The following is a 27,934-nucleotide window of genomic DNA, read 5'->3' as shown; positions in this document are numbered from 1 at the left end:
CAGAGCAACCACTGCTCGCTCCTCTTTCTGTCTTTATCTGTAGGATGAGCAGGAGGCTGAGTGAAGGAGCTGATTCGACCCAGAGAGGAGGAGGAGGAGGAGTATGAGAGACACACAGAAGGGTGTCGACGGAGAGAGGCAGGTGTAGAGGAGCAGAGGAGGAAGGAAGGAACGTGGGAAAAATAATAGAGTAATATCACAAGCTTCCAATAATGGCGGCTAAATCGGACGGGGTCCTGAAAATGAAGAAGAGCGACGTGGCCTTCACCCCCCTGCAGAACTCGGAGCACTCGGGCTCGGTGCAGGGGCTTCACCCGGGAGCCCAGACCGACTCCGCAGGAACCGGGGATGGGGACTTCGCCAACGGGGAGTCGCGGTGCTGCGGCGGGGGAGGCTCCAACTCGACGTGCCTTCGCCTGGGCAGGGAGCAGCAGAAATACACGGTGTGGGACTGCCTGTGGATCGTAGCCGCAGTGGCCGTGTATCTGGCAGATGTGGGCACCGACGTGTGGCTGTCAATCGACTACTACCTCCGCCGCGACTACTGGTGGTTCGGCCTGACGCTCTTCTTCGTGGTGCTGGGCTCCTTCTCGGTCCAGCTCTTCAGCTTCAGATGGTTCGTGCACGACCTGAGCACCGAGGACGGAGCGGAGACCGCCGCCGATTGCTCACACATGGATGGAAATAAGCTGCTGAGCGGATCGGCCTCACACGGCGACGTTACCGCTCAGCACCACCCGACCACGCCGCAGAGACAGGCGTCGACCGCCAGCAAGAACACCACCACCAACAGCACGGCGAGCACCGCAGCGGGCAGCAGGAGCAGGAAACGATCGGCCTACTACTCCTTCTGCGTCTGGTTCGGCCAGTCCATCATCCACATCCTCCAGTTGGGACAGATATGGAGGTAGGATGCAGGCCTTGGGATGATAGGTAACAATAATGGTGTGTGTATCATTAGTTATGTGTGTGGAATAAATTAATGAATGAGCAGAGGGCTGATCAGTAGTTGGCACGCTTAGACCACGGTGGCCTAGATGATGCCAAGTCTTCCAGCGTGGCTACCAGCTGGCATACAGCATGCTCCTCTACAGGGCCAACACACATGATACTGTACGAGGCTGCTGGGTGACTGATCCTCTCTATGCCTAACAATGGCCCCTGAAAGCTAAACTAAAGTGAAGCAACCCTTCCCGTCTTTTATTAGAAACACAGTAGGGCTGGGCGATATGGACCAAAAGTCATATCACGATATATTTAGGCTGAATATCGGTATATTGCTAGGTGACTTCTCCTCTGTATGCCTAACAATGGCCCCTGAATGCTAAGCTAAACATGAAGCAACTCTTCCCATCTTTCATTAGAAACACAGTAGGGCTGGGCGATATGGACCAAAACTCATATCACGATATATTAAGGCTGAATATCGATATACTGCTAAGTGACGTATCCTGTGTATGTCTAACAATGGCCCCTGAAAGCTAAGCTAAACGTGAAGCAACATTTCCTGTCTTTTATTAGAAACACAGTAGGGCTGGGCGATATGGACCAAAAGTCATATCCCGATATATTTAGGCTGAATATTGATATACTGCTAAGTGACGTATCCTGTGTATGCCTAACAATGGCCCCTGAAAGCTAAGCTAAACGTGAAGTAACATTTCCCGTCTTTTATTAGAAGCACAGTAGGGCTGGGAGATATGGACCAAAAGTCATATCCCGATATATTTAGGCTAAATTTCGATATACGATATATATCCTCTTTATCACAAAGTGAGAGCAAATGTTCAGTCAATGTCACAAGTAGTTTTATTGAAACCGTTTAAATGAACATAAATACTGTGTAACAACAGGAGTACCTTTTTTGAAATCAAAGTGCACATTTAAATAAAAAAAATATCTTTAATAAAAGCCGCAGCTTGTCTGGAGCAAGGATCACAGTGCAAATGTCAACTATATAGACATATGCAATATGGTCTAATACCATATCACACTTTAAAATACATCAATATATCTTTTATATTGATTTATCACCCAGCCTTAGCACCTGTTCTTTATAGGGCTCTCCTCAAAATACTTTGAAATCCAAAATTTCAACCCTAGAGTTTTCTTGGAGGATATTAAATCTATATCTTATGTGACTTGAACATTTAAAAAAAAAAATCATTTTCATGTTGCAAATCTAGGTCAATGAAGTAACCAGTTCCAGGCCACTCTAGGGTAAAAAATAAATAAATAAATAAATAAATAATGTATATGGAGAGAATATAAGAAAAACACATATAAAAATGTATTGACGAACAATATTGGATATACACATATACAATTAAAGGAATGTTTTTGAGAAATGATTTTAGAATAACTAATATGTTTAAGTGTTTTTTTTACAGTTATATTTTACAATCTATACACAACATTTTACGGTTAATTTCACATATCAGAAATCAAAATCAATCAAATCAAAATTACTTTATTTATCCCCTAGGGGAAATTCAGTCAGTCTGTATATAGCAATATGATGTTTATGTTTTGTTAATTTTACATTTAATTCACTGTGACATTTGTAACATTCTTTCATTTTTCATGAGGTACCGATACTGGCAATTATACCAAATATACAGACAAAGAAATAAAACACAAGTCCAGCTCAGACCACTTTCAACCTCAAAATGTTTCCCTTTCTGCCACAGTACTTGCAGGTCGGTGGCTTATCTGACAGCCGCAAGAGAAAAGAGTATATTTTTGAGTTATTTGTAAAAGGAAAACAGTAACAGTGTTAAAAGATGTTCAAATATTTTTTATTTGGATTTTTCAGACACATGTTCATGTTGATCACAAAGGAGACAGTAGATCCTTATTTTTAACAAACAAGAAGTGCAGGGTTTAACAAGTACAATTAACAATCCCGCACATAACATAACATTTTGCATTTGTCACAGATTGGACTTAAGCTAGGCTAAAAACTAAACAGCTGAGTCTTAGACATGTGAGCCTGGTGGACAATTTTGAACTGAAGCAAACAATGTCTTACACAAAGTGAAGTTTTGTGTATTGCCCGTCATATAGTCCCAGATATGGGGTCCCAAATCCTGTTCCCAGGATGATCTAATCCTATCCAGGGACGGGCACGACAATATGGATATGTTTCTGTATAATTTAGACATTGAACCTTTAGATAACAGGTCAAAAGAAAGAAAGGAATCTATCGGGTTAATGTCATGGTTTTGAGGGAAAGCTAGGTAGGTAGGTGGGAGTGAGTGTACTGTCTAACCTGTAAATATCGAAAAAAGTTGGTTTTTGGTAGGTTGTATTTCACAGACAGTTGGCTGAAGGAGGCAAAAAAGGCATTTTTTATGAACAAAATGTTCAAATAAAACAGTCATTAAGTGAGAATACAGGTATATGTCCTTTAAAAAAAAAAAACTTTATTGACACGTTGCCGTGGATACACATTGCTTCTCTTCTCTTCTGATGGTGGCTCGCCTTGTTAGTGACCTGTCAATCAAAGGTAGCCACGCCCCAAATACGATTCTTTATCTTCTATTTTCTTCTAAATGGGGCCATTATTTGCACAATTAACATCCTATTGTCTTGAATAAGATTTTTTACTAGCGATTGAGACCATAGTTTTGTCCTCATAATTTTTCTCTGAGGTGGTAAATCAAGTGAGAAGTTGACTCAGTTTATATTGAGATTGATGGACCCAAATGCTTCTGCAGCCGCCGTCAACGACCCCTGTTGGAATCTTTGGTAGAATTCAGCTTAAGGCACTTCCGGTTGGCCTCACTGCTCAGACCCGGAGGTTGCCGCCTGCTCTGAAAGCACGCTGAAGTTTCATGTGCTCCGGTCCACTGCCGATTGGTCAGATGCAATGGTGATATCGTCTGTAACGTAGCTGGATTTCCACTGAATCCATGTGATTCTACGACCTCACATAGAGGCACCGGTTGGCCATTTTGGATGTCAGCCGAAATTACCATATATAGATCCTTGCCCGATACAGGACAAAGAGAAAAAAAAGAAGCAGCCTATATAATAAATATTTATCAGTAAGACATACTTGAAGTGATGGGTGCATAAATTATTCTTTAAGACAGTGTTACATGGTAAGATGTAATTGAATTGTACTGTCCTTAATTAGAAGCATTTCACTTCCATGGCTGGTCGAGGTGGAGATCATTTTACCAGCTGTTAGGTGATCATTATATATAACAGTGCATTGCACGCCAACAGTGATCATTTATAAAATCTTAATCTAGCTAATTATTACGGCTACAACAATTTTTCCCTCTGAAAGGTAATGGAGTAGAATGGGGCTTCATATATTTTATTAATCTGCTAAATATTTTATTGATTTATCATTTGAGCCACAAATGTGAGAAAATGCCCATCACAATTTAGTCTCACAATATAGAGTTACCTGCTAAATTCGGGAAATGTTTAAGATGGTAACTTTTCTTGGGAAGAAGAATTTTATGGGAATTAGTGAGAAACAACAGGGATAAAATGAAAAAATACACAACACCAACAATTACTCTTTGCTCTATCCTGATCTGCACACGAGGGCCCTCATTTATCAAATAAGCATACGACAGAAAGTGAGCGTAAAGTGGGCATACGATCATTTCTACCTCTGCATTTATCAATGTGGACGTGAGCGGAGGGTACGATCAGATCTCAGTCTGCTCTCAGCTCGTGTACGCAAATCTGAGTCAGCGTGAAGTCCACACGTCTGGGGCGTCTGAGGCTCAGTTGGCAGAGCGTTCGTCCAGTAACCAGAAGGTTGGTGGTTCGATCACCCACCATGGCAGCTACATGTCAAAATATCCTTGAGCAAGATACTGAACCACAAATGTGTGAATGAATTCCCAATAGTGGCAGGTGGCACCAGTGTGCCCTGGTAGCCTTGGCCACCAGTATGAATGTGTGTGTGAATGGGTGAATGAGCATAGTGTGTAGTGTAGAGCGCTTTGGATAAAAGCGATATAAGTGCACCCCATTTACCGTCTGAGTCTGAGAATTGATCTAAGACTATTGCATCGAGGCCTGGATAAAACTCTTTGGGTTTTTTTTTTATGGTGACAAAGCAATACATTTTAGGCTACATCATTTATCATTAAAACATCATTTAAAATAAATACACCCTGCAACCGTGAAATTCTTCAACCAGAATACTAGCCGAGGATATTAAATGTTGTTGTCTTCGAGCGTCGGTGTCTCCTTCATCAGCGGTTCTGACCCAATAGAAACATTTCCAATCAGTGCTGCCACACACTTCTGACTGGGACAGAATTATTGATAAATGTAAAGAAGAGAATAATATCTCTCCTTCATAATAATAATAATAATAATAATAATAATATTAGCATATTATATTTGCTATTAGGCTTTATATATCAAGATGTATAAATGAAATATGCCAACCTCACCAGGAGTTGAATGGTCCACTGCTACTCTGCTGACAGCACCACTGATTTCCTTCCTTTTCACTTTTTATGCTGCCAAACAAAACCAGTTTGTTGTTAAAACTTACTTTAAAACATTGTTTACCTCCTGGCTGCAACCGAAAAGCTGTGAAACGTTTATGTCTGTGCTCCAAAAGTAAAATATTCACCGAACTTGTTTGAGTTTATAACTATAAGTACTTTTATTTCATAAACCTCCGTCGCTGCGTATTTCTGTAAAATGTCTATTTTGCTCCTGTTGTTATTTGTAATGGTGCACGTAACTAATAATGATGACTTTAGGGGGGAAAAATATACTCTTTTTGGCCGTATTGCGTCCTTCGGTGTGGTAAACTCTCAAGGCGAGCCATCTGAATCAGGTATATATTATATATTATATATTAGGGCGTGGTATTCAAATGACGCTTGTTTCGAGCCGCCACACTTATCAACAGCCGATCATTCTCACGCTGTGATTGGAGAGATACGATCGTTTGATAAATCACACGTGAACCCTTTCATAAGACGAAATATACGCTCAGATCTGCGCTCGTTTGATAAATGAGGGCCATAGTGTGTATAGTAGTATATCAGGACTCGGGACAAGTCTGCCTTGTGGCAATATACTGGGTGACATTTTTATATCATACCACGTGTCCTTTCTTTCACATAATTCATACTGGGTTTAGACCCCAGCAGCCCTGAATAAACAGGTTAAGAGTTCAGAATTCTTCTGGTATTTTGAACAAAGATTAACCTGTGAATCTGTAATACAATTTGTTATAGAATCATTTGTTTGTTTGTTTTTGTTCATAAGTTGGACCCATTTTGTCTATTGGTGGTGATATGTCAGACAGAATCACACTAGATAATAAGACTTTGGCTCATCTGTACATCTTAACAACAACAGGATAAATACCTAACAAACATCTGGCTGGTGTAGAACTTGTTGAACAAATTAGTAGATCAGTCATAAAATATTTTGATAATGTTTGATTATTAATAGTTTACGTAAAACTGGTTGCAGATCCTACAATGTGAGGCTTTGCTGCTTCTTTCTGTTTTCTGTCACTGTTAACCAAATGTCTTTCAGCTTTCTTTGGTTTGGACAAAACAATACAATTGAAGATATGAACTTGGTCTGCATTTTTCACTATTTTTAGACAAAGGACATAAAGATTAATTTTTAAAAAAATTGACAGATGAAACACTCATCGACTTAAGATTTCTCTTTGCACAGCTATGACCAGTTCTACTACTAACAGCTATAGAAATGGTTATTTTAGTTGCCTTCCTGAAAAGAAAAGCGGCGTTTCTTCTGGGATTTTGGGTGATATCAAAAAGAGGAAGTCCATTTTATGTTTTATTGATTATTAATGTGATTTAAGGACAATATTATATGATGATTTAAGGACAACACTTTCAGGTAATTTGTCCATCTTTGCTGACCTGTTCTAGTTTGATAAATGTCAAAAACGTTTTCGTTTTTTTTGAGTTTGTGAGTAGAGACAAAGTTCAAAGGATATGCATTAATCTTCTTTTAACTTTGTATGCAATCGCACTGCCTCTAAATTAGGTCTGTGATGTTAGAGCTCATTACTGTCAACACTGCAAAGGTCAGTATCATGTTATTCTGTAGAGCATCATTTCCAGATCAGAACTGTCACAGATCAGTCAGGAACATATCCTCAGTCTGGACAATAGATAATGCTCCCATGTATTTAATTTAGTTACCACATAGTTTTCACGTCTTTTACATCTTCTTCTGTCCAGCAACTTCTGGATGTGCAGCTTTGTTGACCTTTTTGCAATGATAATATATGCATTCACACAGTTCGCAATTTTTTTGCCAGCTGTCCTTCCTGCATTTAGGAGCTGTGATTGTGTTGCTCTTAGGCTGAATTATGCTTTCAACATATATTATATTCAGTAATATTATAGTTTGTTTTTCATTTGTGAAGACCGTAGGCTTCTCCATGTTTGGGCTTGGCCATTTCCTGCAAACACCACCCTTTTCATTTACATTTACATTACATTTAGTCATTTAGCAGACGCTTTTATCCAAAGCGACTTACAAGAAAAAAGGGGAACAATCAAGGTATAGTGTGATAAGAGCTGTTAGTGCAGCAATAAGTGCTAGTGACAATTCTTTAAGGAGCAGAATTATCGTGTGGTGCTAGGAGAGAAGATGCTCTCTGAAGAGCTGGGTCTTCAGGAGGTTTTTAAAGGTAGAGAGGGACGTCCCTGCTCTGGTAGGAACTGGTAGTGGTAGTACGTTCCACCAATGGGGAACAAGAAACGTAAAGAGTTTGGATTGCCTTGAAGGAACAGGCAGCAGAACCAGGCGCCGCTCATTGGAAGAGCACAACGGTTGTGAGGTATAGCGTATAGGAGGGTGCTCGAGACAACTTTGTAGGCGAGCATTAGAGATTTGAATTTGATGCGGGCTGCAACAGGTAGCCAGTGGAGCTCAATGAGCAGCGGTGTGACATGTGACCTTTTTGGCTGGTTGTAGACCAGGAGCACTGCTGCGTTCTGGATCATCTGAAGGGGCTTTACTGTGCAGACTGGCAGGCCTGTCAGGAGGGCGTTACAGTAGTCAAGTTTAGAGATGATGACAGCTTGTGTCAGGAGTTGAGTGGCATGTTGAGTTAGGTAAGGTCTTATTTTCCTGATGTTGTAAAGTGCAAAGCGGCATGACCAGGTAACTGAGACAACATGACTGGAAAAGGTGAGTTGGTCATCAATCATCAACCCTAAGTTTCTCCCCACCCTGGTGGGGGCAAGACACAGTGACTAGATTTCTTGTGACTAGATTGGGAAACCTTGGCTGTCATTGATAATCAGCATTGTAGGAATGATAAGCCTGATTGCATTGATTAGCTTAAATGAAGACAGAATGAAAAGAGTCACTGGGTATATTTAATCTGTCTTTCTAGTACAGGGTCCTGGCCAAGTGATTCCAAAACTGTTTGTTTTTGGGGTTTTTTTGTTACCATTTTTGTTTAATTTTGGTGAAACTGTTTGGTATCTCATTAGTAAATGCAATGCTCTTTACCATGTGAAGTGCATGATGTTCCATTAATAATGACAATCGTGTGACCGATCAGTCAAAATGTTTCTTCTTCTTCTTCTATGTCTGTCTCTCGGTCAGATATGTCAAAATTGACATGTGAGATATGTGCTTTGTGTGATATAGTTACAGTTATCAGTAAGTAAGTGTGACTTGTGCTGTTCACAGAGCAATTCTGTGCAGTTATGAGAACCAGTTTCCTGTCTGTGTGTTATTGCCTTTGATAAGCAGACTTGTGTGTGTTCTGGATTGGAAAGAGTAATAGAAGAAAGCAGGTTACACTCTCAAAAATAATGTGCTGCATTTGAACCTCTAGGGGTACAAGGGCCTGTCATTGGGGCAGTACAAGTACAGCTTTTGTACCTTTGACTTTGGTTAAGGAACATGTATCTCTCTTTTTGGCCTTCAACATTGTACAGATATGTTAATGTACCCATTAGCGCTAACTATGCACTAAGTACTTTTTTGAAAATCTTCCTAGATCAGTGATGTGAAACTGATCCATGAAAAGGCCATGTGGCTGCAGGTTTTTGTTTCAACCAAGCAAGAGCAGGGTAGAGTAGGGTTCAAACAACAAAGGGATAGCACTCTATTGTTATTGTGCCACTTTATCAGGGTTCAGGACCCAAAGCGGCTGAACCCTATTGTGTTTGTGCTGGTTCATTGTTATTCTTCTGCCACAGCTCAAACTGTAGCCAGGGCCATGTTTACCACAGGATCTCATCACCTTTTCTTTCCACAAAAGTCAGTAAGCGTTTAAGAACTGAGGATACCCAATGTTGAAGTTTTGAAAGTTACATTCTTTCCTATTCCTGCTTGAAAGACGATTTCAGTTGCTTAACGGTCTCTGTTGTCATATTTGACATCTAGACGGTGACATATGTTGCTCCAAAACTAGTAGTACCTTACAGTATTAAGGGTGCATACCTGTGCCATGCATACCAACAAACCCCCATACCATCATAGATGCTGGTAACGGTCTTAACTAGACCTCTAGTGATTCCCACCTCTAGTATATTTGTGTGTCATCTGTGTAGCTTTAGGGCGCTGGATAACGTGTCCAAGAGGGAGCATGTATATTGAAATTAAAGTCGAACCTTGTGGTACACCACAGGCTTTTAATGATGTTATGGATTGTAGAAAGAGAAATATTTAAATTCCTTGCAATTGTGCAGTGAGAAACATTGCTCTTAAACTGTTTACTGATTATTTGCCCACGCAGTTTTTCATACAGTTACCCTACCCCCCCAACAACTGAGCCTTTTGAGGATGCCCCTTTCAAACAAAGTCATGATACTATCACCTGTTAACTATTCACCTGTTTACCCAAGGAATGTTCCAAACAGGTGTTTTTTGAGCATTTGACAACTTTCCCAGTCTTTTGTTGCCCAGGTTTACACTTTTTTCAAAATGTGTTGCTGGCTTCAAATTCAAAATAAGTACATACAAAAATCCATGCAGTTGATGTGACTTACTGATTTTTACTATCGTCACCAAATGTAGCACACAGCTTGGAAGAAAATGAGCAAGGGTGTTCGAAAAACATGATGATTTTCCCAAATTTCGTGAATCCAATCTCAATACCTAGATGAAAGAAACATTAACCAAGATCATTAAGTGTCATGTTAACTGGTAACAGTGCTATAGTTAATGTAAAAGTGAAAACTTTAAAATGCCCCTTAAAGCCCAAGTTTTACTTACATACTTTGAATTACTTGAAATTTGAAACAATGCATACATGTGCTTAACAAAAAAGCCTCTTGATCAATAAAAGCCAACATGATTGATTTTTTGGATTTTGACCGTACTTTGGACTGTCCGCACCAAATTTGGTATACTGCACTGCCGGACTGAGATACACATTCATACAGTAAATTAGCCAGCTTGGTCAAAAGAAATGTCCCAATCAATTAAAAAGTATAAGTGCAAGACTTAGTAGGAAACAGGCCATGACTTAGAAATGTTCAGACAGTGACAGATTTTTAAAAATGATGGAAACATCGGAAGTTGTCATGTTGACATATCAGATATCTACTATAATATAAAGTTATTCACAACCCTGTCTATATAAATGAGTTATTGTGTAGTCTTGATCCTTCATGCATGACCTCGTGGTCGAGCTGACTTCAGCCATGGTATGGGTCGGCTCTGTACGCTGGTAAATAGTCGCTCCAAGCTCCAAGGCTCTGTTGAAACTGTTTTGTTATTCAGAGCACCACACTCTCAGATCAGCAGAGCGTAATGTTAGTGTGGCATAAATGCCACTTGCTGCAATGTTTTTTTATTTCTTTAGTTTGTTTAATTATTGTCTTTTTCCCAGAAATAAAACAAGTCCAAAAACATGCACTTAAGTTTAATTGGCGACTCTAAATTGCCCATAGGAGTGAATGAGAGCCTGATTGTCCGTCTCTATGTGTCTTGAGACCTGTCCAGGGTGTACCTGCCTCTCACCCAATGTCAGCTGGGATCGGCTCCAGCCCTCTGCAACCCGAGTGCAGATAAGCGGTTAAGGATAATGAATGAACATCTTCTTTTGTTTGATATTTTACTTTTCCAAACCTGCATCCTGACAATAACTAATAACTAACATAAGTGTTGGGATACATGTTCTGTATCCATTTCCAAGCACTGTTTTTTGTGAAACATTTATATCTTATGCTGTTGATTAGATTCTTTATTCACTGTTTCTTTTTCAAATGGCATATATTAAATTACTATCAAGATGTGAAGTATTGTAATAAGGATGTAACAATTCACACGCTCTCAATTACATTTTTTAACTACTGGTAAAACAAAAGTTGGGATCAGTAGACTCACACCTGCCGCTTACTCATTTTGTGGTGACTTGCTTTGCATTGTTAGACGCTGTCACAAGTGGCGGCCTTTCCAGTAGCTCCTAATGTATAGTTCTTTCTTTCGCGTTTTTCCCTTATTAATTACCTCTATCATTTTGACATTATACGTGCACTGTGTAGATTTAATTCTAACCTATGGAGTGTAGTATGCTGTGTTTCACAGACATGTGGCTAACTACTAACACCCCAGATGCTAACTTGGATTTACCTGGCTTCCCTACAGTCAGAGCAAACAGACCTCAATCACCCACAAGCAGGCATGTGGAAAACACAAAGGTGGTGGTTGGATGGTTTAAATAACCACCAGCAGCAAGGATGTAAAACTTTTAGGTGTCAGACTTTGTCGCTACCACTTGCAATATGAAATTTTACATGCCATTGTTGTCCTTGCTTACCAGCCGTGGGTGCATGCAGAGACAGCATGTGACATCATCCATTCAACTATCACAAGACTGCAAACACTGCACCCTGAAGCCTGCATCTTGATCTACATAGACTTTAACCATGTCACACTGGACTCCACACCCCCTGCATTTTTTCAGTGTGTGGATTGTCTCACCTGGAGGATCAGGACCGTCGACCTCATGACAGTCTCAGGGATGCTTACAGTGTCACCCCCTTGTCACCAATCATAATCTTGACTTTCTCCAGCCTCACGACATGACTCTTGTTTTAAGGCGACCCACCACCACACGGTCCTTCAGAGGAAGAGGAGGCTCTGAGGGACTGCTTCAATTTTACAGACTGGGAAATGCTGCAGGAGTCATTTGGTGAGGACTTTGAGGGGACTACAAACTGCATTACTGACTACCTCAACTTCTTTAGTTGAAAGCGCTGCTTTGCACATCACAAGCCCTGGATCACCAGCAACATCAAGGACCTCCATAACCTGAAGAAGAAGGCTTTTGAGGATGGTAATTAGGGTTGTAAAATTCCGGGAATTTCAGGACATTGCCTGTGGAGTGGCTGGCCAGGGTGGTTGTCCACATTTTCAAGAAAGGGGCCCGGAGAGTGTGTTCCAGTTACTCAGGAATCACACTACTCTGGTTCCCTGGAAAAGCTTATTCCAGGGTGCTGTAAAGGAGGTTCTGGCTGGTTGTCGAACTTCAGAGTCAGGAGGAACAATGCTGCTTCCGTCCTGGCCGTGGAACAGTGGAGCAGCTCTTTACCCTCGCAAGACTTAGAGAAGTTTGAATGCAGTTATTGTAAATCGCTTTGGACAAATGTGCATGCAAATGACATGTAATGTAATGTAAATAAGTCTTATGACTGCGATTGTTGCTATGAACTGCCCGGTCCCTATATAACCAAAGTAATAGCTATGTCCGTAAACTCGACGTCAAAAACATTCCCAGTGGGTGTTGGCCACCGGCAGGGCTGTTCCTTGTCTCAGAATCTTTTTGTAGTCTTCATGGACAGGATTTTAAGGCACAACCAGGGGGAGGAAGGGTTTCAGTTTGGAGAATTACATCTCTGCTTTTTGCAGATCATGTGGTTCTTTTGGCTTCATCAGGCTGGGACCCCCAGCATACATTCGGGTGGTTTGCACTGTGAAGCAGTTGGGATGAGAGTCAGCACCTCCAAGTCTGAGGCCATGGATCTCTGCCCGAAAATGGTGGTCTGTCTCTTCCGGGTGGGCAATGACTTACTGCCAAAAACCTTAACATTTTTCAACGCAAATCTGCAGATAAAATAGTACACATAAGAACTCCCGGTGTGTCTGTGAGTTTCACTCTGAAGCTGTGTGGACAGGGGCTGGTTAAACTGTCTTCACTAGGCTGACTAACACACAGGCAGAGAGAGAGAGAGCAAGAGAGAGAATGTTGAGAGTGTTTAGCTAGCTGGCAGGGTTAGCTGTCGATTTAATTGCAGGTATCACTAGGCGGTTTGCTAACTTAGCTAGCAGCTAACATGTATAGAGCTCATCATCATCTAATGTTACTGTAATAATGTACTTACTGTACTGTAATACTTGGCCAAATGGCACTTATCTGCTGCTTTAGGGGGACCCCTGAGACAGCCAAGCCTGGAAGCCCTCCCTCACCAGGGGCTTCTTAGGTTGCTGCCACAATAGGCACTGACTGCCTTCCAACTTCCAACCAGCCACTTCAACAATGGAGACTTTAAACATGGCCCATATGTACTCCATATCCCCAACCTCTCCAAAGTAGCAGGAAAGATTGTTGTGGAGGTGGGAGTTGAAGACCTTGCAGACATGGGCCCCTGCTAGACGTTCCCAGTAAACCCTCACTACATGTTTAGGCTTCCAACTCACTATCAAGTGGAGATCAGTTGACAGCTCTTCTCTCTGTACCTGAATGTCCAAGACATACCACTACAGATCTGATGAAACAATAATAAATTTGATGATTAATCTTTGCCATAGAGTGCAAAGTACACTGAACAACTTTATACTCAAACATGGTGTTCATTGGAAATCTAATAACAGAACACCACTTGGCTTCAGATCAAGAAGGCCGTTCCTCCCAATCACAGCCTTCCCAGTTTCTTTATTGTTACACACATGAGTGTTAAAGTCCTCGAGTAGAGACTGGATATTGGTACCAGGTACTCTGAGCTGCTGTTAGGCACATAGGCAATGCTCAGATATATCTGATGGAGACCATTGCTGTCTCCTTCAGATATAGATGTTGCTGGTGTACTTGAACTTGTGAGACTGTGAGATCAGCAACAAGGAAGTGATGAGGGGCAGCTGAATGTCGCCCACTGATCGGAAGGTCGGTGGTTCGATCCCTGACCATGGCAGCCTACATGTCGAAGTATCCTTGAACTGCACTGATACTGCTTTAGTATCAATTGAACAACACTGCCACAGTGAATGAATTCCTGCTTCAGGTGGCACCATGTAGGGTAGCCTCTGCCACCAGTATGAATGTGTGTGTGAATGGGTGAATGAACGCTGTCTGTTGTGTTTTGAGTGGGCACCAAGGTTATTATACTTATAACCTTGGTTGTCACTAAGTCTAGAAAAGAGCAATACAAGTGCTGTCCATTTACAATATTAAAAAAAAAATCACTCAAAAAATCTAAGAAAATGTTTCACTGATGTGGTTTTAAGATGGGTTGGAATAGAGTGAGGAAAATAAGTAAGATAGTAAATAATAAGCAAAAGAAACCAAACAATTAAAGGAATGATAATAGTAACTTAATCAATTTAACAGTCACTTAATAATTTAAATTAATCAACTCGTGAATTATAAAGGTGATGGTGAAGTTTTCTAAATGCTATATTCAAATTGTTGAAGTCCTAATTTTCAGTCCTTTTAACCTTCAGGGCCATTGCATTTGTTGTTGTTAATTTTGTATTTTGGCAACAATTGCTCTCAAGTCCCTCTCACTGAACCCAGCTGTGTTGCATAAATCAATTTAAGTTGAACGCTGTTAAAGAGGCAGGTATATTTGGTATGTGGTGATCAACCTGATAAGAATACCTTATTATTGATTATCTCTCAGGTATGCTAAAAAGAAAAGAAGGTGAGGAGAAGAGTTAAGTTCAGAAAATTTCAGTTCAGTGTATGTGCCTTTCTCCTTTTTGATGATTTGTTATATGCAATGTTTTATTATGTCTGGTTGATGTCCGTCCCCCATTTCCTCCAGGTATTTTCATACCATCTACCTGGGCGTTCGGAGTCGTCAGAGTGTGGAGACCGATCGCTGGCGTTACTATTGGAGGATGGTCTTTGAATTTGCAGATGTGAGCATGCTGCACCTACTCGCCACCTTTCTGGAGAGTGCTCCACAACTGGTTTTGCAGCTGTGCATCATTATACAGACACACAAGCTCCAGCCTGTGCAAGGTAACACACTCAGTCAAAAGCACGCTAATCAACACACACAACTTACTATCCTTGAGAGGATTCTCATTGATGTGATACATTCCCAAGCCCTCAAACCTAAGCTGAGCCATTACAACTAAAGGCCTAACCCCAATCCAACCAATGAGAGTCCCAAATGGGGTTTGCTATCAATTGATTGATTGACTGATTAAAGGTGTACTGTTAAAGTTAAGCAGTCCTATGCTTAGCCATGAGCTAATGCTGTGCTTATACTATGCCCAGTCATATTACCATGTCCAGATCCACCGAGTTTAATGTTATGCCACAGGTTAGAATAGTTTTACCTGCTCATTGCTATAGATTGACAACAAGGCACTTATCCTAAAGCAACCCATATCATAGTTGATGATTCTTACCATGCAGATTTGAATGCTGCTCCCTGTCCAAATTTCAACAACACATTAAATGTGCTACTTGGGGGGTGCAATAGACAAGACTTATTCAAAAATGTGGAACGGTTGTAGGTCCTCAATACTGTCACGGCAAGGCCAGTCAGATAACCTACCCATGCTCTTGACCCCAACACACCCCCCTGAAGAAACCACAACCCCTGTCCAAAGAGACATGGCCTAGAGAAACTTCCTAACTGCAGTATTGTTTTAAAGGGACTATTTGGGACATTTGTGGATAAGGACTTGAAGGAGTACACATCTACTGTAATCTGTTACACATAGAACTGTATTAACAATGTTCGACAGGTACATCCAGGTGTACACCAATCAGAATGCATTGATACCAAAAGAGGTCAAAACTCCTCTCAAGGTCCATAACACTGGCAGTGCTGCTGGAGCCAACAAAGGCATCAATGATGCTAAAGCAACCTATATGAGGGAGATCAATAACTACTTTTTGGTTAATAATCCACAACAAGTGTGACAGGACAACACAACTGTGGTTAGACTTATTTCAAGAGGAGAGGAGAAAGCCTACAGGAATGGAGTCCAAAGACTGTGTCCGGAAGCACTCTCATCCCAAACCCCCCTAAAAAACTAAATAACTCATAAAAGACAGTAAGAAAGAACACTGCAGATACAGATCCACAAAACACAAATGGGGACTCCAGGGTCCAAGTATCTCCAAGTACAAAATAAGTTATTCTATCCAGTTGATTCTGTTCCATTATCATATTCAACATAGTTCAAGCTAAGTTACGCAACTTATGCTGGGAAACTAGTTGAATTTTTTTTGGTAACCAAATCAACTGAAAATGAGACTCGCCAAAGCTTGGCCTATGTGGTAAGCTAGCTTTCCCATTGGGGCTTGGTCTACCACCGCAGTAGTAAAGAAGGCACAGCAGTGACTCCCCTTCCTGAGGGGCTTTCATACTAAAAGATGGCATACTCACAAAAATCAAAAGTGCATAGGCAAAGACATCACACATGCATCAAACCATTCTCATGCCTGGTTATGCTCACGTTTTTTTGATACATCTCAATCAACGTGAAATTGATTGATCAACATGCATGAGCCACTAACCCCCCCTTGCTCCTCCTGCAAAAGACTATGCAACTGACAAATACACCAGCTTGTAAGGTCAAAAAGTCCTTTTTGGTAGCCTCAGTTCCTGGATCAGCAAAAAGCAAAGTCTCACCATGGCTGTGAATGCAACCATTTGAAGGAAGCCTCGACCACCAGTGTGAATGTAGAGGTATCAAGGAGGCCCTTGTCTGCAGGGTCTTCAACTCCCACCTCCGGAACAATGCATTCCAGGTGAGGCAGGGGACATGGAGTCCAGGTGGGCCATGTTTCATTGTGGATGTGGATGGCAGGAGCTTCCGTCGGAAGGTTGTTGGTGCCTGTCGTGGTTGCAACCTAAGAATCAGCTGGTGGTGAGGGAGGCCATCAAGCTGAAGAAGGAGGCCTTTAGGGCTTGGCTGTCCCAGGGCTCTCTGGAAGAAGCAGATAGGTACCGTTCTGCCAGAAGGGCTGTAGCTGTAGCAGTGTGGGAGGAATTCGGGGAGGCTATTAAGGAAGACTTTCGGTTGGCCTCAAGGAGGTTCTGGAAAACCGTCGTACTACTCAGGAAGGGAAAGCAGGGCTAGGCTCAAGCTGTGCTCAGCAGCAGAGGAGACCTGCTGACCCGACCTGGGGATATTGTCGGACGGTGGAACACTTTAATCCAACAGACACACCCTCAGTGGAGGGGAGGAGGCAGGGTCTGAAGACTCAGGGGAAGACTCATCAATATCCCTGGCAGAAGTCGGCAAGGTCGTTAAAAAGCTGCCATCTCCATCTCTCTGACAGGAAGGGATTTGTCCTGAGATGCTGAAGGCTCTGGACATTGTTGGGTATTTCATTGGGACAGTGCCTGTGGAGTGGCTGACCGGGGTGGTGGTTCCCATTTTCAAAAAAGGGGATTAGAGGTTGTTCTCCAATTACAAAGGAATAACACTGCTCAGCCTCCTCAGAAAAGTTTACTCCATGATGCTGGAAAGGAGGCTTCGACCAATTATTGAACCTCAGATTCAGGAGGAACAATGGCTTTCGTCTTGGCCGTGAACAGTGGAGCAGCTCTTTACCCTTGACTGCTGAAGGGGTCATAGGAGTTTGCTGATCTAGTCTACGTACATGTGTTTTGTGGACTCAAGTATCTCAGCGTCTTGTTCACGGGTGAGGGGAGAACAGGGCGTGAGTTTACCAGGCATTTTGGTGCAGCGTCAGCAGTGATGCTAAGTGCAATTGTACCAGACCGTGAAAAATGAACTGAGACAGAAGGCAAAGCTCTTGATTTACTGGTTAATCAATGATTCAACCAACACCTATGGTCATGAGTTTTGGGTAGTGCACAAAAAAGAATGAGGTCACGGATAGAAGCGGCTGAAATTAGTATTTTCCGTGAGGTGGCTGGGCTCAGCCTTAGAGATAGGGTAAGGAGCTCAGACATCCGGAGGGAGCTTTGAGTAGAGCCTGCTCCTTTGTGTCGAACAGCTGAAGTGGCTCAGGCATCTGTTAATCATGCCTCCTGGGCACCTCTAGTTAGAGGTGTTACCGGCATGGCCACCTGGAAGGAGGCCCCGGGAAGACCCAGATCACGGTGGAGGGATTATATCTCTCGTTTGGCCTGGGAATGCCTTGGGGTGCACCAGGAGGAGATGGACGATGCGGCTGGGTGAGAGGGATGCCTGGAATACTTTGCTTAGCCTACTGCCCTGGGTCCCAGATCAGCAGAAGAAAATCGATGGATGGATGGATGGGTGGATGGATGGATGGATATCTTTAGATATTCCCTAAATATTATATATTATAATTGGAATAGTTCAATAAATACATGAATTACCAAACCAAGTTTTTATGTGCATTATTTTATAATGCAAGTTTGCTTTGAGAAGGTTTTTATGAACTAGCGGGAATACTTGCGGGGAGTAGACGATTTCAACATTGTCAGCCGGTTGAATGGGCGTTTACCAATAAGTATGGGCAAGTAAGGGCCAACTCTACCATCTATTAGATAAAGTAAGAAATTACCATTGTTATTAGCTGGCTTGTTATGTTGCAATGTTGTCCATTAGTTTTTGATGATTACTAATGTGGTCCTAACAACTGCACGTCATGCACCCACATCCTCCTTGCTCTACTGCTGTCAGAATGAGCAGTGACAAGATCATTTATACAGCCATACATTTCACAAACATCCCCTGGCCGTTGCTCCTGGTGAAAAAAACTGTCAAACAGATCAAATAGATTAAATTGTTGTACAGATATTGTCATAAAAACCCAGCATATGAAGCACTACCTCTGCACCATGTCAGCCCTTTTACTGCCAAAGAACAATACAATACTGTCCTCTGGAGTGGATTAGTAATGAACTGCAAGGAACTTGAGCTTCTCTGCGTTGATAACATGATTACCCATGTCCATTTGAGAATGCCTAGTTTTATTTCTGAAGTTATTTCAATGAAAGTTAACACTGAAGTAGTGTAACACATTATTATACACAGACAGCAATATAATATATACCTTTTTCTTTGAAGGCAGATTCAGTGTTATGGTAATATACCTGATCACTATCTGTTGTTTTTCATGCTTCCAGTTCCATGATTTGACACATCAGTGATGTATATTTGGGATCTAAGAAGAACTACTTAGTGCTATGTCAGCATTGGTAGCTATGGGCGGGCAGAAATAGTTGGGCAGCATAGCTAACCTATTGTTCATTTTGTGATTAAAGCACCAAATTCGGTACATATATAGCTTAATAAGTAAAAGACTGGATATTGGACCATCGCATATTCGCAATCTGATGACCATGGCGGCCATTTTGGAAAATGGCGGCCAGCTGTTACGAGTAGATAGAACCTGGGCCGCCTCCAAGCTACTGTTTACAGGTTTTCAACACCACAAATATTAATTACATAAAAGTGAAAATATATTTTATGACAATGTAAAACAATAAAAAATTCAAGAAAATGAAACAAAATGGTGAGATTGCCTCTGCATGTTACAATAATAAATGGAACCCCTTGGCATTCCTATGTTCCGCACAGAGTTGTAGCGGGCTTAATTTTCACATCATATATATCTAATGAAACTAGAAGGTATAAGGAATACATTGGTAAAAAGCATGCCATTTTTTTTTTTGCTAGGGCAGTTTGGCATTGCGATTTTCAAAGTGGTCATTTGACGTCTGGCATCATGTTATCTCAACGAATGGGCCCTCTGGGTTCCCACGAGTCTCCTCTTTACAGACATGTCTACTTTATGCTGATAACATACAGTTTAAGGCAAAAACCACATTGTTTTTCTCATGCATAAAATTTTTATTTTTTCCCCAACCTTAAACAGGCTTTAAATTACATAAATTGGCTATCACTAGAAAGCTGACCTCCTTCTGGTTCCAGTGAGCCCACTTTAATTCATGTCGGATGATGTCAGTTCCCATAAGAGCCCATGAGGGAATTTCTTGAATCTTGACCTCATTGTAATAAATGAGCTTTACTGTGACCTCTGGGATAATCACAGCATCATGAAGGGCTTTCAGAAGATGTTTAATGTATCATAAAACTGGTTCATTTTGTGATAAAAGTACCAAATTTGAAAAGCATATTTTCCAAATTGTCTTGGTGTCTGTGTTGGTCCCATTATGTGGCACTGAAATCATTGCATGGTGTGTGCTTGACTGTTGCAGGTATGACTGCTGCAGCCTCCCTTGTGTCTCTGGCCTGGGCCCTGGCCTCTTACCAGAAGGCCTTGCGGGAGTCTCGAGATGACAAGAAGCCCATCAGCTACCTGGCTGTCATCATCCAATTCTGCTGGCACTTTTTCACTATTGCTGCGAGGGTCATCACTTTTGCCCTGTTTGCCTCTGTGTTTCAACTTTACTTTGGCATCTTTATTGTCTTGCACTGGTGCATCATGACCTTCTGGATTGTCCACTGTGAGACAGACTTCTGCATCAGCAAGTGGGAGGAGATCGTGTTTGACATGGTAGTGGGCATAATCTACATCTTCTCCTGGTTTAACGTCAAGGAGGGACGGACAAGGTGAGGATGCTCAATGCTCAAACATCTGCTTCAGTGGCTTGATTCTTTTAAAATGAATGTTTATTTAATTGAAGTTATCAATTATTTTTTTATTATGCAATTGCTTTATTTTTTATTGTAAAAAAAGTTGAATTAGTGCCTCTTTAAACCCTCACTTGAAGGAGACAAAAAAATTTGATAGCTTAAGAGGCTGACAAACACATTTTATAATCCTTGTAATCCAGCATATAACAACAATGTCATTTTGGAGACGTTATAAAACCAATAAATCCCCTAAAGATCCATAAATCCATGATGTTGTTTTTGATGTTAGCTGTTAGCTGTAGCCACCGGATTATCCACGAACCATAGCTAGCCTGTGGCTGTGCGTACTTGTCATAACAGCGTTCAATATCTTAAAGAGGCTTTTGCAACATGTGTTGTAAATAGTGTTACAAATAGCAGGCGGACCATCATCAGTGCACTGAGCAATCCATGATATCTGGTTTTTATCCTGTTTTCCATGATTTCCATGGATTCTTGTTGGAGATAGACAGAGAGAGACGTCCCTTGTATGGAGAGAGGCTGTTGTCTGAGCCTGCACAGTGCACTGCATGGATGATTCTCATGAACATGGTACAGCTCATAGTAAAAATCCAAGAAAATTGAATACATATTTTCTTTGGCCCTTTAGAACATATACAATCTAAAGTCACTGTTTAATATGAATGTATAATCTATTTGAAAATGTTAAGGTATTTTCTGACATTTTTAGAGACACTGTGAGCACAATTCATTCCCGTAACACATTTTTAAATTAAAAAAAACAAGCGCCTAAATATGCTCAACTTGCTGGTATCCCCAAAATGTATGTTATTAAAATATACACATATTTTAATGCAAACAATTCTATCATTACCGTAACATTTAATAATTTTTTCTCATCAATTTTCATTCAGATTTTGTTCTTTATACGTCGTTAAAAACCATTATGTTTGATTATATTCTGTTAAATTATACATTTTTAAACCAATGTATATTTCATTTTATAAAGTTTATTAAATACTTATTGTATATCAGTGTGGGAAAACCATGACATTTTTATCTGGACGCATTACAGTAATGAATTTGTGAATAAAAAATATGTTTAAAAATATAGAAAATATTATTTAAGCACAAAAGAATGAATTGTGCCCCAGTATGGCTATATTGTTTATTCATATAAAAGTGAAATATATTTAGTTTAATTAAATATGTCCTTATAATCTTCACAGTTATAGCTTAGACTGGCTTCTTGAGAATCACCCTATTGGGTGTATAAAGAGAACTGGAAACAGTGTTATTAGGGCCTCGGGGCAATCGCAATCGAGGCGACTACTGTTATACTGTGGATTTCTTCTTCTTCCTCTTCCGGACGCAATTTCGTCCCGATACTAGTCCTACAACTTCAAGAGTTGCAGGACAAATTATACATCGGGATCGGTGTGCTATTACTTTTCTCTACAGAATACAATTTTTTCGCGACGTAAGTCACTTTATGTGATTTTAATTACACACACACACACACACACACACATTTTGAGGTTAAAGGGCATAGTTTGAAATCTCTGAAGAATCTCATCATAGTGTACACACACCGGCAGTAGCCCCCGTGGCCCTTTCAAAATTTCCCCAGAGGAAATTTTCTAGTTATTCTTATTCCCTATGAAAGTTGCTCAGTGGTGCATGAAGCCAAAAAAGTTTGTCTTCTGTGCATAAAAATACCTGGACCTCCCGCATCTGTTGAAAGGAGTAAAGAAGAAGGAGCAGAAGACACAGGGTCATAAGACAACATTTTCCTGGGGTACAATATAAAATCTGGCCTTCACCTGCCAAAAGGCTCAACAGGCGGCGCACAATCAGAACACCTTGGATGTGTCGGGCCAAGTAGACCCCATGAGCACCTGGATGGAAGCCATCCCTTTATTTCTCTGCTGTAACCCTCCAACATTACAGCTCCAATTAGACTGCGCATGTGTTGTACACCAAGAATATGACGTCATTTGACCCCCTTTCTTCTCCTCCTTCACACATTTACAACATACAAAATGTCATAGAGAACACATACAGATAATACAGTACAATTTAAATGAAAAATGTCAAGTGAAAAGACAATATACAAAAAAACAAGAGTCAGAGTTGTTATATACAAATATTCATAATAATGATGGTCATTAAAATTGTATGTGGAATTAATCATATTCAAAGCATAAGTCATCAATAAAAAACAAAAAAAGAACAAGGAGCAAAGACTTTAAATATAGGAGAAAATAAAACCATAGGAAGCGAGATATCTCCCCACAAATCTTTTGATTTTAAATTATTATTCTCCACACTTAAAAAAACATTGCTCATAATAAATTATATAAATAAAGGATAAAAGGAGGGCTTGGTAGGAGGTAAAAGGGTATGATATTTACCTCTTAAAACAAGATAAATTATGTAACACTTATAATCTAAAGTTTTTTTTATCTTGGTAAGAAACAAATAATTTGCAGTGCACTCTGCTCCGGCCATTTCATCGCTGCTTGCAGCTTTAATTTATCTTGTTTTAAGAGTTAATTTCTTATTTTAAGAAAAAATTTATATTTTTCAACATGCTTATTTCTAGATTTAATAATCTTAATTCAAGAAAGCTTGTCAAGTAAAATTATCTGTCCATGCAGCAAGATCATTTCCCTCAGATTTAGTGATTTTATCTTCTTTTTAGACACCTTTTTTGCAGTTTAATGTCCAAAGACATTAAGAATTTTCCTCTGGTGATTTAAATCTTTGTGGAGTTGTGCAGATGTCGGCGTTGGACCTACTGCTGTGTATCGTCCTGCTAAATAATACAGCACTGCTATATGCTTTGCTATTCTGATCTGGTTCAATCGGTCTGATGTATTTCATTTTACTATGTCTTTGTGCAGGTGTCGGCTGTTCATCTACTACCTGGTGATTCTTGTGGAGAATGCAGCTCTCAGTGCGTTGTGGTATCTCTACCGCTCGCCTCCCACCACTGACGCCTTTGCAGTGCCAGCACTCTGCGTCATCTTCAGCAGTTTCCTCACCGGTGTGGTTTTCATGCTTATGTATTATGCCTTTTTTCACCCCAATGGGCCACGCTTTAGCCGCTCGCCGAGTGGCCAGGGTCTCGACCTGGATCCCACTGCTCAGTTCTCCACACTACCATCAGAAGGAGCCACCAACTCACTACGTTCCAACCGAGGTGCCACCACAACCTTGGAGCGGGACATGGGGAAGTATTCTGAGCGGGATGGCTGCATGCCAATTTTTCAGGTCCGACCCACAATGCCATCTACGCCATCGTCTCGTGCTCCACGCATTGATGAGACTGTCATCAAGATCGACCTCTGTAGGAACCGCTACCCAGCTTGGGAGCGTCATGTCCTCGACCGCAGTATACGCAGAGCCATCCTGGCTATAGACTGCTCACTGACTCCTCCACGGCTGCAGTATAAAGATGACGCTCTGGTGCAAGAGAGGTTGGAATACGAGACCACACTATAGTCCCACCCTGCTCTCAGAACCCATGGAGGGTGCAGCCATTAGAGGATTATCCTGCTATCACAGAAACAGAAACAGGGACTGTGGCAATAAGAATTTGTTACTACCAACAATTCCACTCTCATATCACTTTTTGTATTCCTCAGCATCAACACTCACCCAGGAGCATCAACCTTGTTGGTGGTGATTGGAGGAGCAATTTGTCACAAGTGCAGTTGAAATCACCGGATGTGTTGAGGTTCTTTGTAAGGTTTTTGCTGTTATTTTTACTTCCGCTCATCAGGGAAATTCTGTCTGGTAAAACCTGAATGCAAATGAACAGAGTGCTTTGAAATTCTGCTCAGACCAAACAGGAAGCTGATGCACTGTTTGGTTACGGTTGGGAAAGTTACGGATAAAATAAGCAAATATTCACATCCACCCAGACAAGTCGCCGGACACCAGGAAACAATTCCTCCTTCAGCATCATTAGGAACGTCCAACGTAAACGGAAGTTCTGATGAAGTGGTCGCATAGCAGCCACAACTCGGTGGCTACTTCCATCAATACTCCATCACACTTATTGCTCCTGTTCTTAGTGCCAAAAAGTTTCCTTGGAAATGTTCTCTAGATTCTGAGGAGTTGGGACACAATATGCCAGGTTCAGACTACATGATATAAGCCTGAGTATTGCCAGAGCCAGCACATGTAGGGCATGGGCTCAGATGTGTAGGTGACATGACAATCGATCATCCCATTAAGTGTCATGAAGGACAACAACTGATGCCGCATGTCACCTTTTTCTTCACAATGTTCTCTTATGTCCATGACTTTGACCAATATGAGTACAGAGTGCTCTTTCATGCACAACTGTAAACTGGTGAAGTACCAGAGTAATGATGCTGGTGCTGCAAGTGGCACTGTGAAACAGGACAGTCACTGCCATTTTTAAGGCTTTTGCGAACAATAGACGGCCTGCATCATAAACACCGCCATTGTTTGTTTTCATTGGTTTTCGTAGCACCACCTTCCGGATGACATCACAGGTGTCAAGAAAGACGACATGGTTGGATTGCTTGGGACTAATTTCGTGTCTCTTGGCCAAGTCACAGCAAGAAGTTATGACTCTATAATCACCTTCTCTCAAACGTTGACCATTGCAACGGACAACAATATGGTGTAGTCTGAACCCGGCATTAGAGATGCCTGGGGAGTCCAAAACCTTCTTCCCTTACCAAGACATTTCATTCCTCTGGGATTATTGTGGTCTACACTGGAAGGTCAGACAGCAAGTGAACTACATGAAGATAGTGGTAAAAGTAGCATCTATACTCAGTCATTGTGTTTTGTTTAGATAAATAAACTAAACCTGGCAGGAAGGAATGATAGGAAGCAGCAAAGAAGGGGGGAGCTGGACCCAAACAACCCCACTATCTTTCTCCATTATGGAAGTAAGTCAAACACACACAATGCCAAGAAACATCTTCCTGGCAGCTCAACTCAAAAATGTGCAGTCAAACATCCTAAAACTGGAAATGATACTGATCTTTGCTTGGAGTAATATGGTGTGCAGGTGGGGCAGCAAAGTTCAAAGCAGCAAAGACAAGGACAAGACAGAATGAACAGGAAATGGAAATGAGTTGAGGATGGAGAAGAGAAAAACCAGACAAGCAGCCGACTCAGCCAAACTAAACCAACCACCAGGTCTACAAGATACAGTTAGTTTTAACTCAGAGTTGTTGTAGAGGGTACTGGACTTACTGTCTGTGTTTTTTTTGTTTTTTTTTTGTGGTGTAAGCTTGATACAAGACCCCCTGTTTTATCACATATCATGGTCTGGGGAAGGTAACTATTACATCCATATATTTTCAGTGGGGGACCTCTAATACAGGAAACAAACAAAAAACAATGTTTGCAGTTGGGTGTAGATCCCAAAAAACAAGATAAATTCCAACAGATATAGATTTATTTCACTAAACTTAAAAACGGTGCAATATCAAATATGGCACAATGTTCTTCCTTGCACTGGTGGCCAGTCACAGCACTGACTATAAATGACACGACACACCTCTCTCTCTCTCTCTGTCACATTCATCGTTTTTGCCACTTTTTTAAAAATCTGTGTGGACACTGCTTGAATATTACTGTAACAAAATAGACACAAACATTCATCCCAACGAGTTTGCATTCATAATCAACACGGCAAAGGGAACACAGAAAAAATGCTATATTTGGATTCAAAAGGTCAATGGAGAAATAGGTCAAGACAGCTGTTAAAGTCTCCAGAGAGAGCTGGAGGGGAGAGGACTTAAAAGGAGTGCCTTGGACTTAAGCTACGCTGTGATTCTGGCACAAAGCCTTTTCAAGGTAATAATCAAATTTGAACCATCCTGTCATCCAGTGAGTTGATATGTAGCTGTTGATCAGACCAGACTAAGGCCGCGTTCAGACTGCAGGCGAATCTGATTTAAATCAGATTCCAACTCAAATCCGATTTTTAGGGCTGACTGTCCACACTGTTTTTAGCAAGTGTCCAAATCGGATATGGCTCTGTTCAGACTGGGCCACATTATTGACTGATCTGACAGGTTGCTGTAGTAACGGCGTCAGATCGTCTGACGTCATATAATTGCGACATCGACAAGAACAACAACAACAAACATGATGGAGGCATGTCACCTCAGTATATTGGCCTTATCGCTGTCCAGTAGAGGTGCAGAACATCTCAGACGCACCAGGGGAGAAACCGGGTGGATGGACCCCGTCGGGCCCGCATGAGTCGGGCGCGGCTGCCGGTGGACGTCACGGACAGTCAAAACCGATCTGAGTGTTTGGAGCGGTTCAGACTGAGACGCATCTGTCCAAATGCGATTTGAAACTACCTCATGAAGGTGGTTTCGATCCGGTCTGCAAAAATCGGATTCCATGTGATTTGTGACTGTTCAGACTTCAAAAGAGCCATCCAGTTCCAATCTGGATGGGCTAAAAATCAGATTTTTGCTGGCAGTCTGAACGAGGCCTAAAGGTCGAGGGCCTTCTAGTGGCCCCTACGGACAAAGTAACGTTATGAGGTCATTAAACGGCATTCAGACAGTGGTGCTGAAAATGTAAGACTTGTCCTCATGGTGGTCTTGGGATCCTTAAAAATAAGATTATAGACATTAAAATCAATGACAAGTTTTATTTAAAATCTGAACTCAAGTTTTCTAGTTTTCTAGTTAGGTCAAAATGTTAGTTAACCCTAAACTGACTTGGGTGATCAGTTTTTTAATATTTTTCATTTTGCCACTTTACTAATGTTTACCATGCCGTGTTGGTATAATTTTTTCAGCACAACCTCACCTATATGACTTGAAAACTATTCTTTTTTCTTAAATTTACTGGATCAACATTTGAAAACCCAAAAGAAACAAAAAACATCAAATCAGATATCTAAAATGTTTTTGTTTTTTTTAACTTTCTAAACATAATCATGTCCAATTAAGAATTTTTAATGTTGCAAATGTGAACACAGGTCGCAAAAATAACATAAGAGATACAATTAGGAAAATATCTAGTTCTCTGTTTTTATACTAAATATGTTTCACATTATCTCCGGTTTTACCTATTATCATCAAACAAAAACTGGCATGTAGTTTCAAGCCAGGACTTTCAAGGGAAGTTGATGGCAGGGCATGACACTGCTTCGTTTTTAACTTGTGACATCATGAAGAAATAA

General features: G+C 41.1%; 1 protein-coding gene across 2 annotated transcripts; it reads left to right on the top strand.

The window, feature by feature from the left end:
• The first annotated feature begins 212 nt into the window (after positions 1–212).
• On the top strand, positions 213–27,934 carry xkr4 (XK related 4). Of its 2 annotated transcripts, none has more exons than XM_059343931.1 (4): positions 213–907; positions 14,991–15,190; positions 20,355–20,709; positions 23,640–27,934. In XM_059343931.1, exons 1-4 carry the CDS (start codon positions 213–215, stop codon positions 24,238–24,240), a joined length of 1,851 nt encoding a protein of 616 aa, XP_059199914.1. In that variant the 3' UTR covers positions 24,241–27,934. The 2 variants fall into 2 exon arrangements, with proteins under 2 accessions (XP_059199914.1, XP_059199915.1); XM_059343932.1 differs by having other exon boundaries at positions 827–933.

Source organism: Centropristis striata, chromosome 11 (assembly GCF_030273125.1).
Source record: "Centropristis striata isolate RG_2023a ecotype Rhode Island chromosome 11, C.striata_1.0, whole genome shotgun sequence".
NCBI lineage: Eukaryota > Metazoa > Chordata > Actinopteri > Perciformes > Serranidae > Centropristis > Centropristis striata.
Note: the sequence above shows the minus strand (reverse complement) of the source record. Positions and strands in the feature narration are given on the sequence as shown.

What these genes read in the sequence shown, in the direction of transcription:
- xkr4 (XM_059343931.1), top strand. Translation starts at nt 213, where the DNA reads ATGGCGGCTAAATCGGACGGGGTCCTGAAAATGAAGAAGAGCGACGTG. An exon ending in CAGTTGGGACAGATATGGAG is followed by an intron (nt 908 to 14,990) that starts GTAGGATGCAGG and finishes CATTTCCTCCAG; the next exon opens with GTATTTTCATACCATCTACC. An exon ending in CAAGCTCCAGCCTGTGCAAG is followed by an intron (nt 15,191 to 20,354) that starts GTAACACACTCA and finishes TGACTGTTGCAG; the next exon opens with GTATGACTGCTGCAGCCTCC.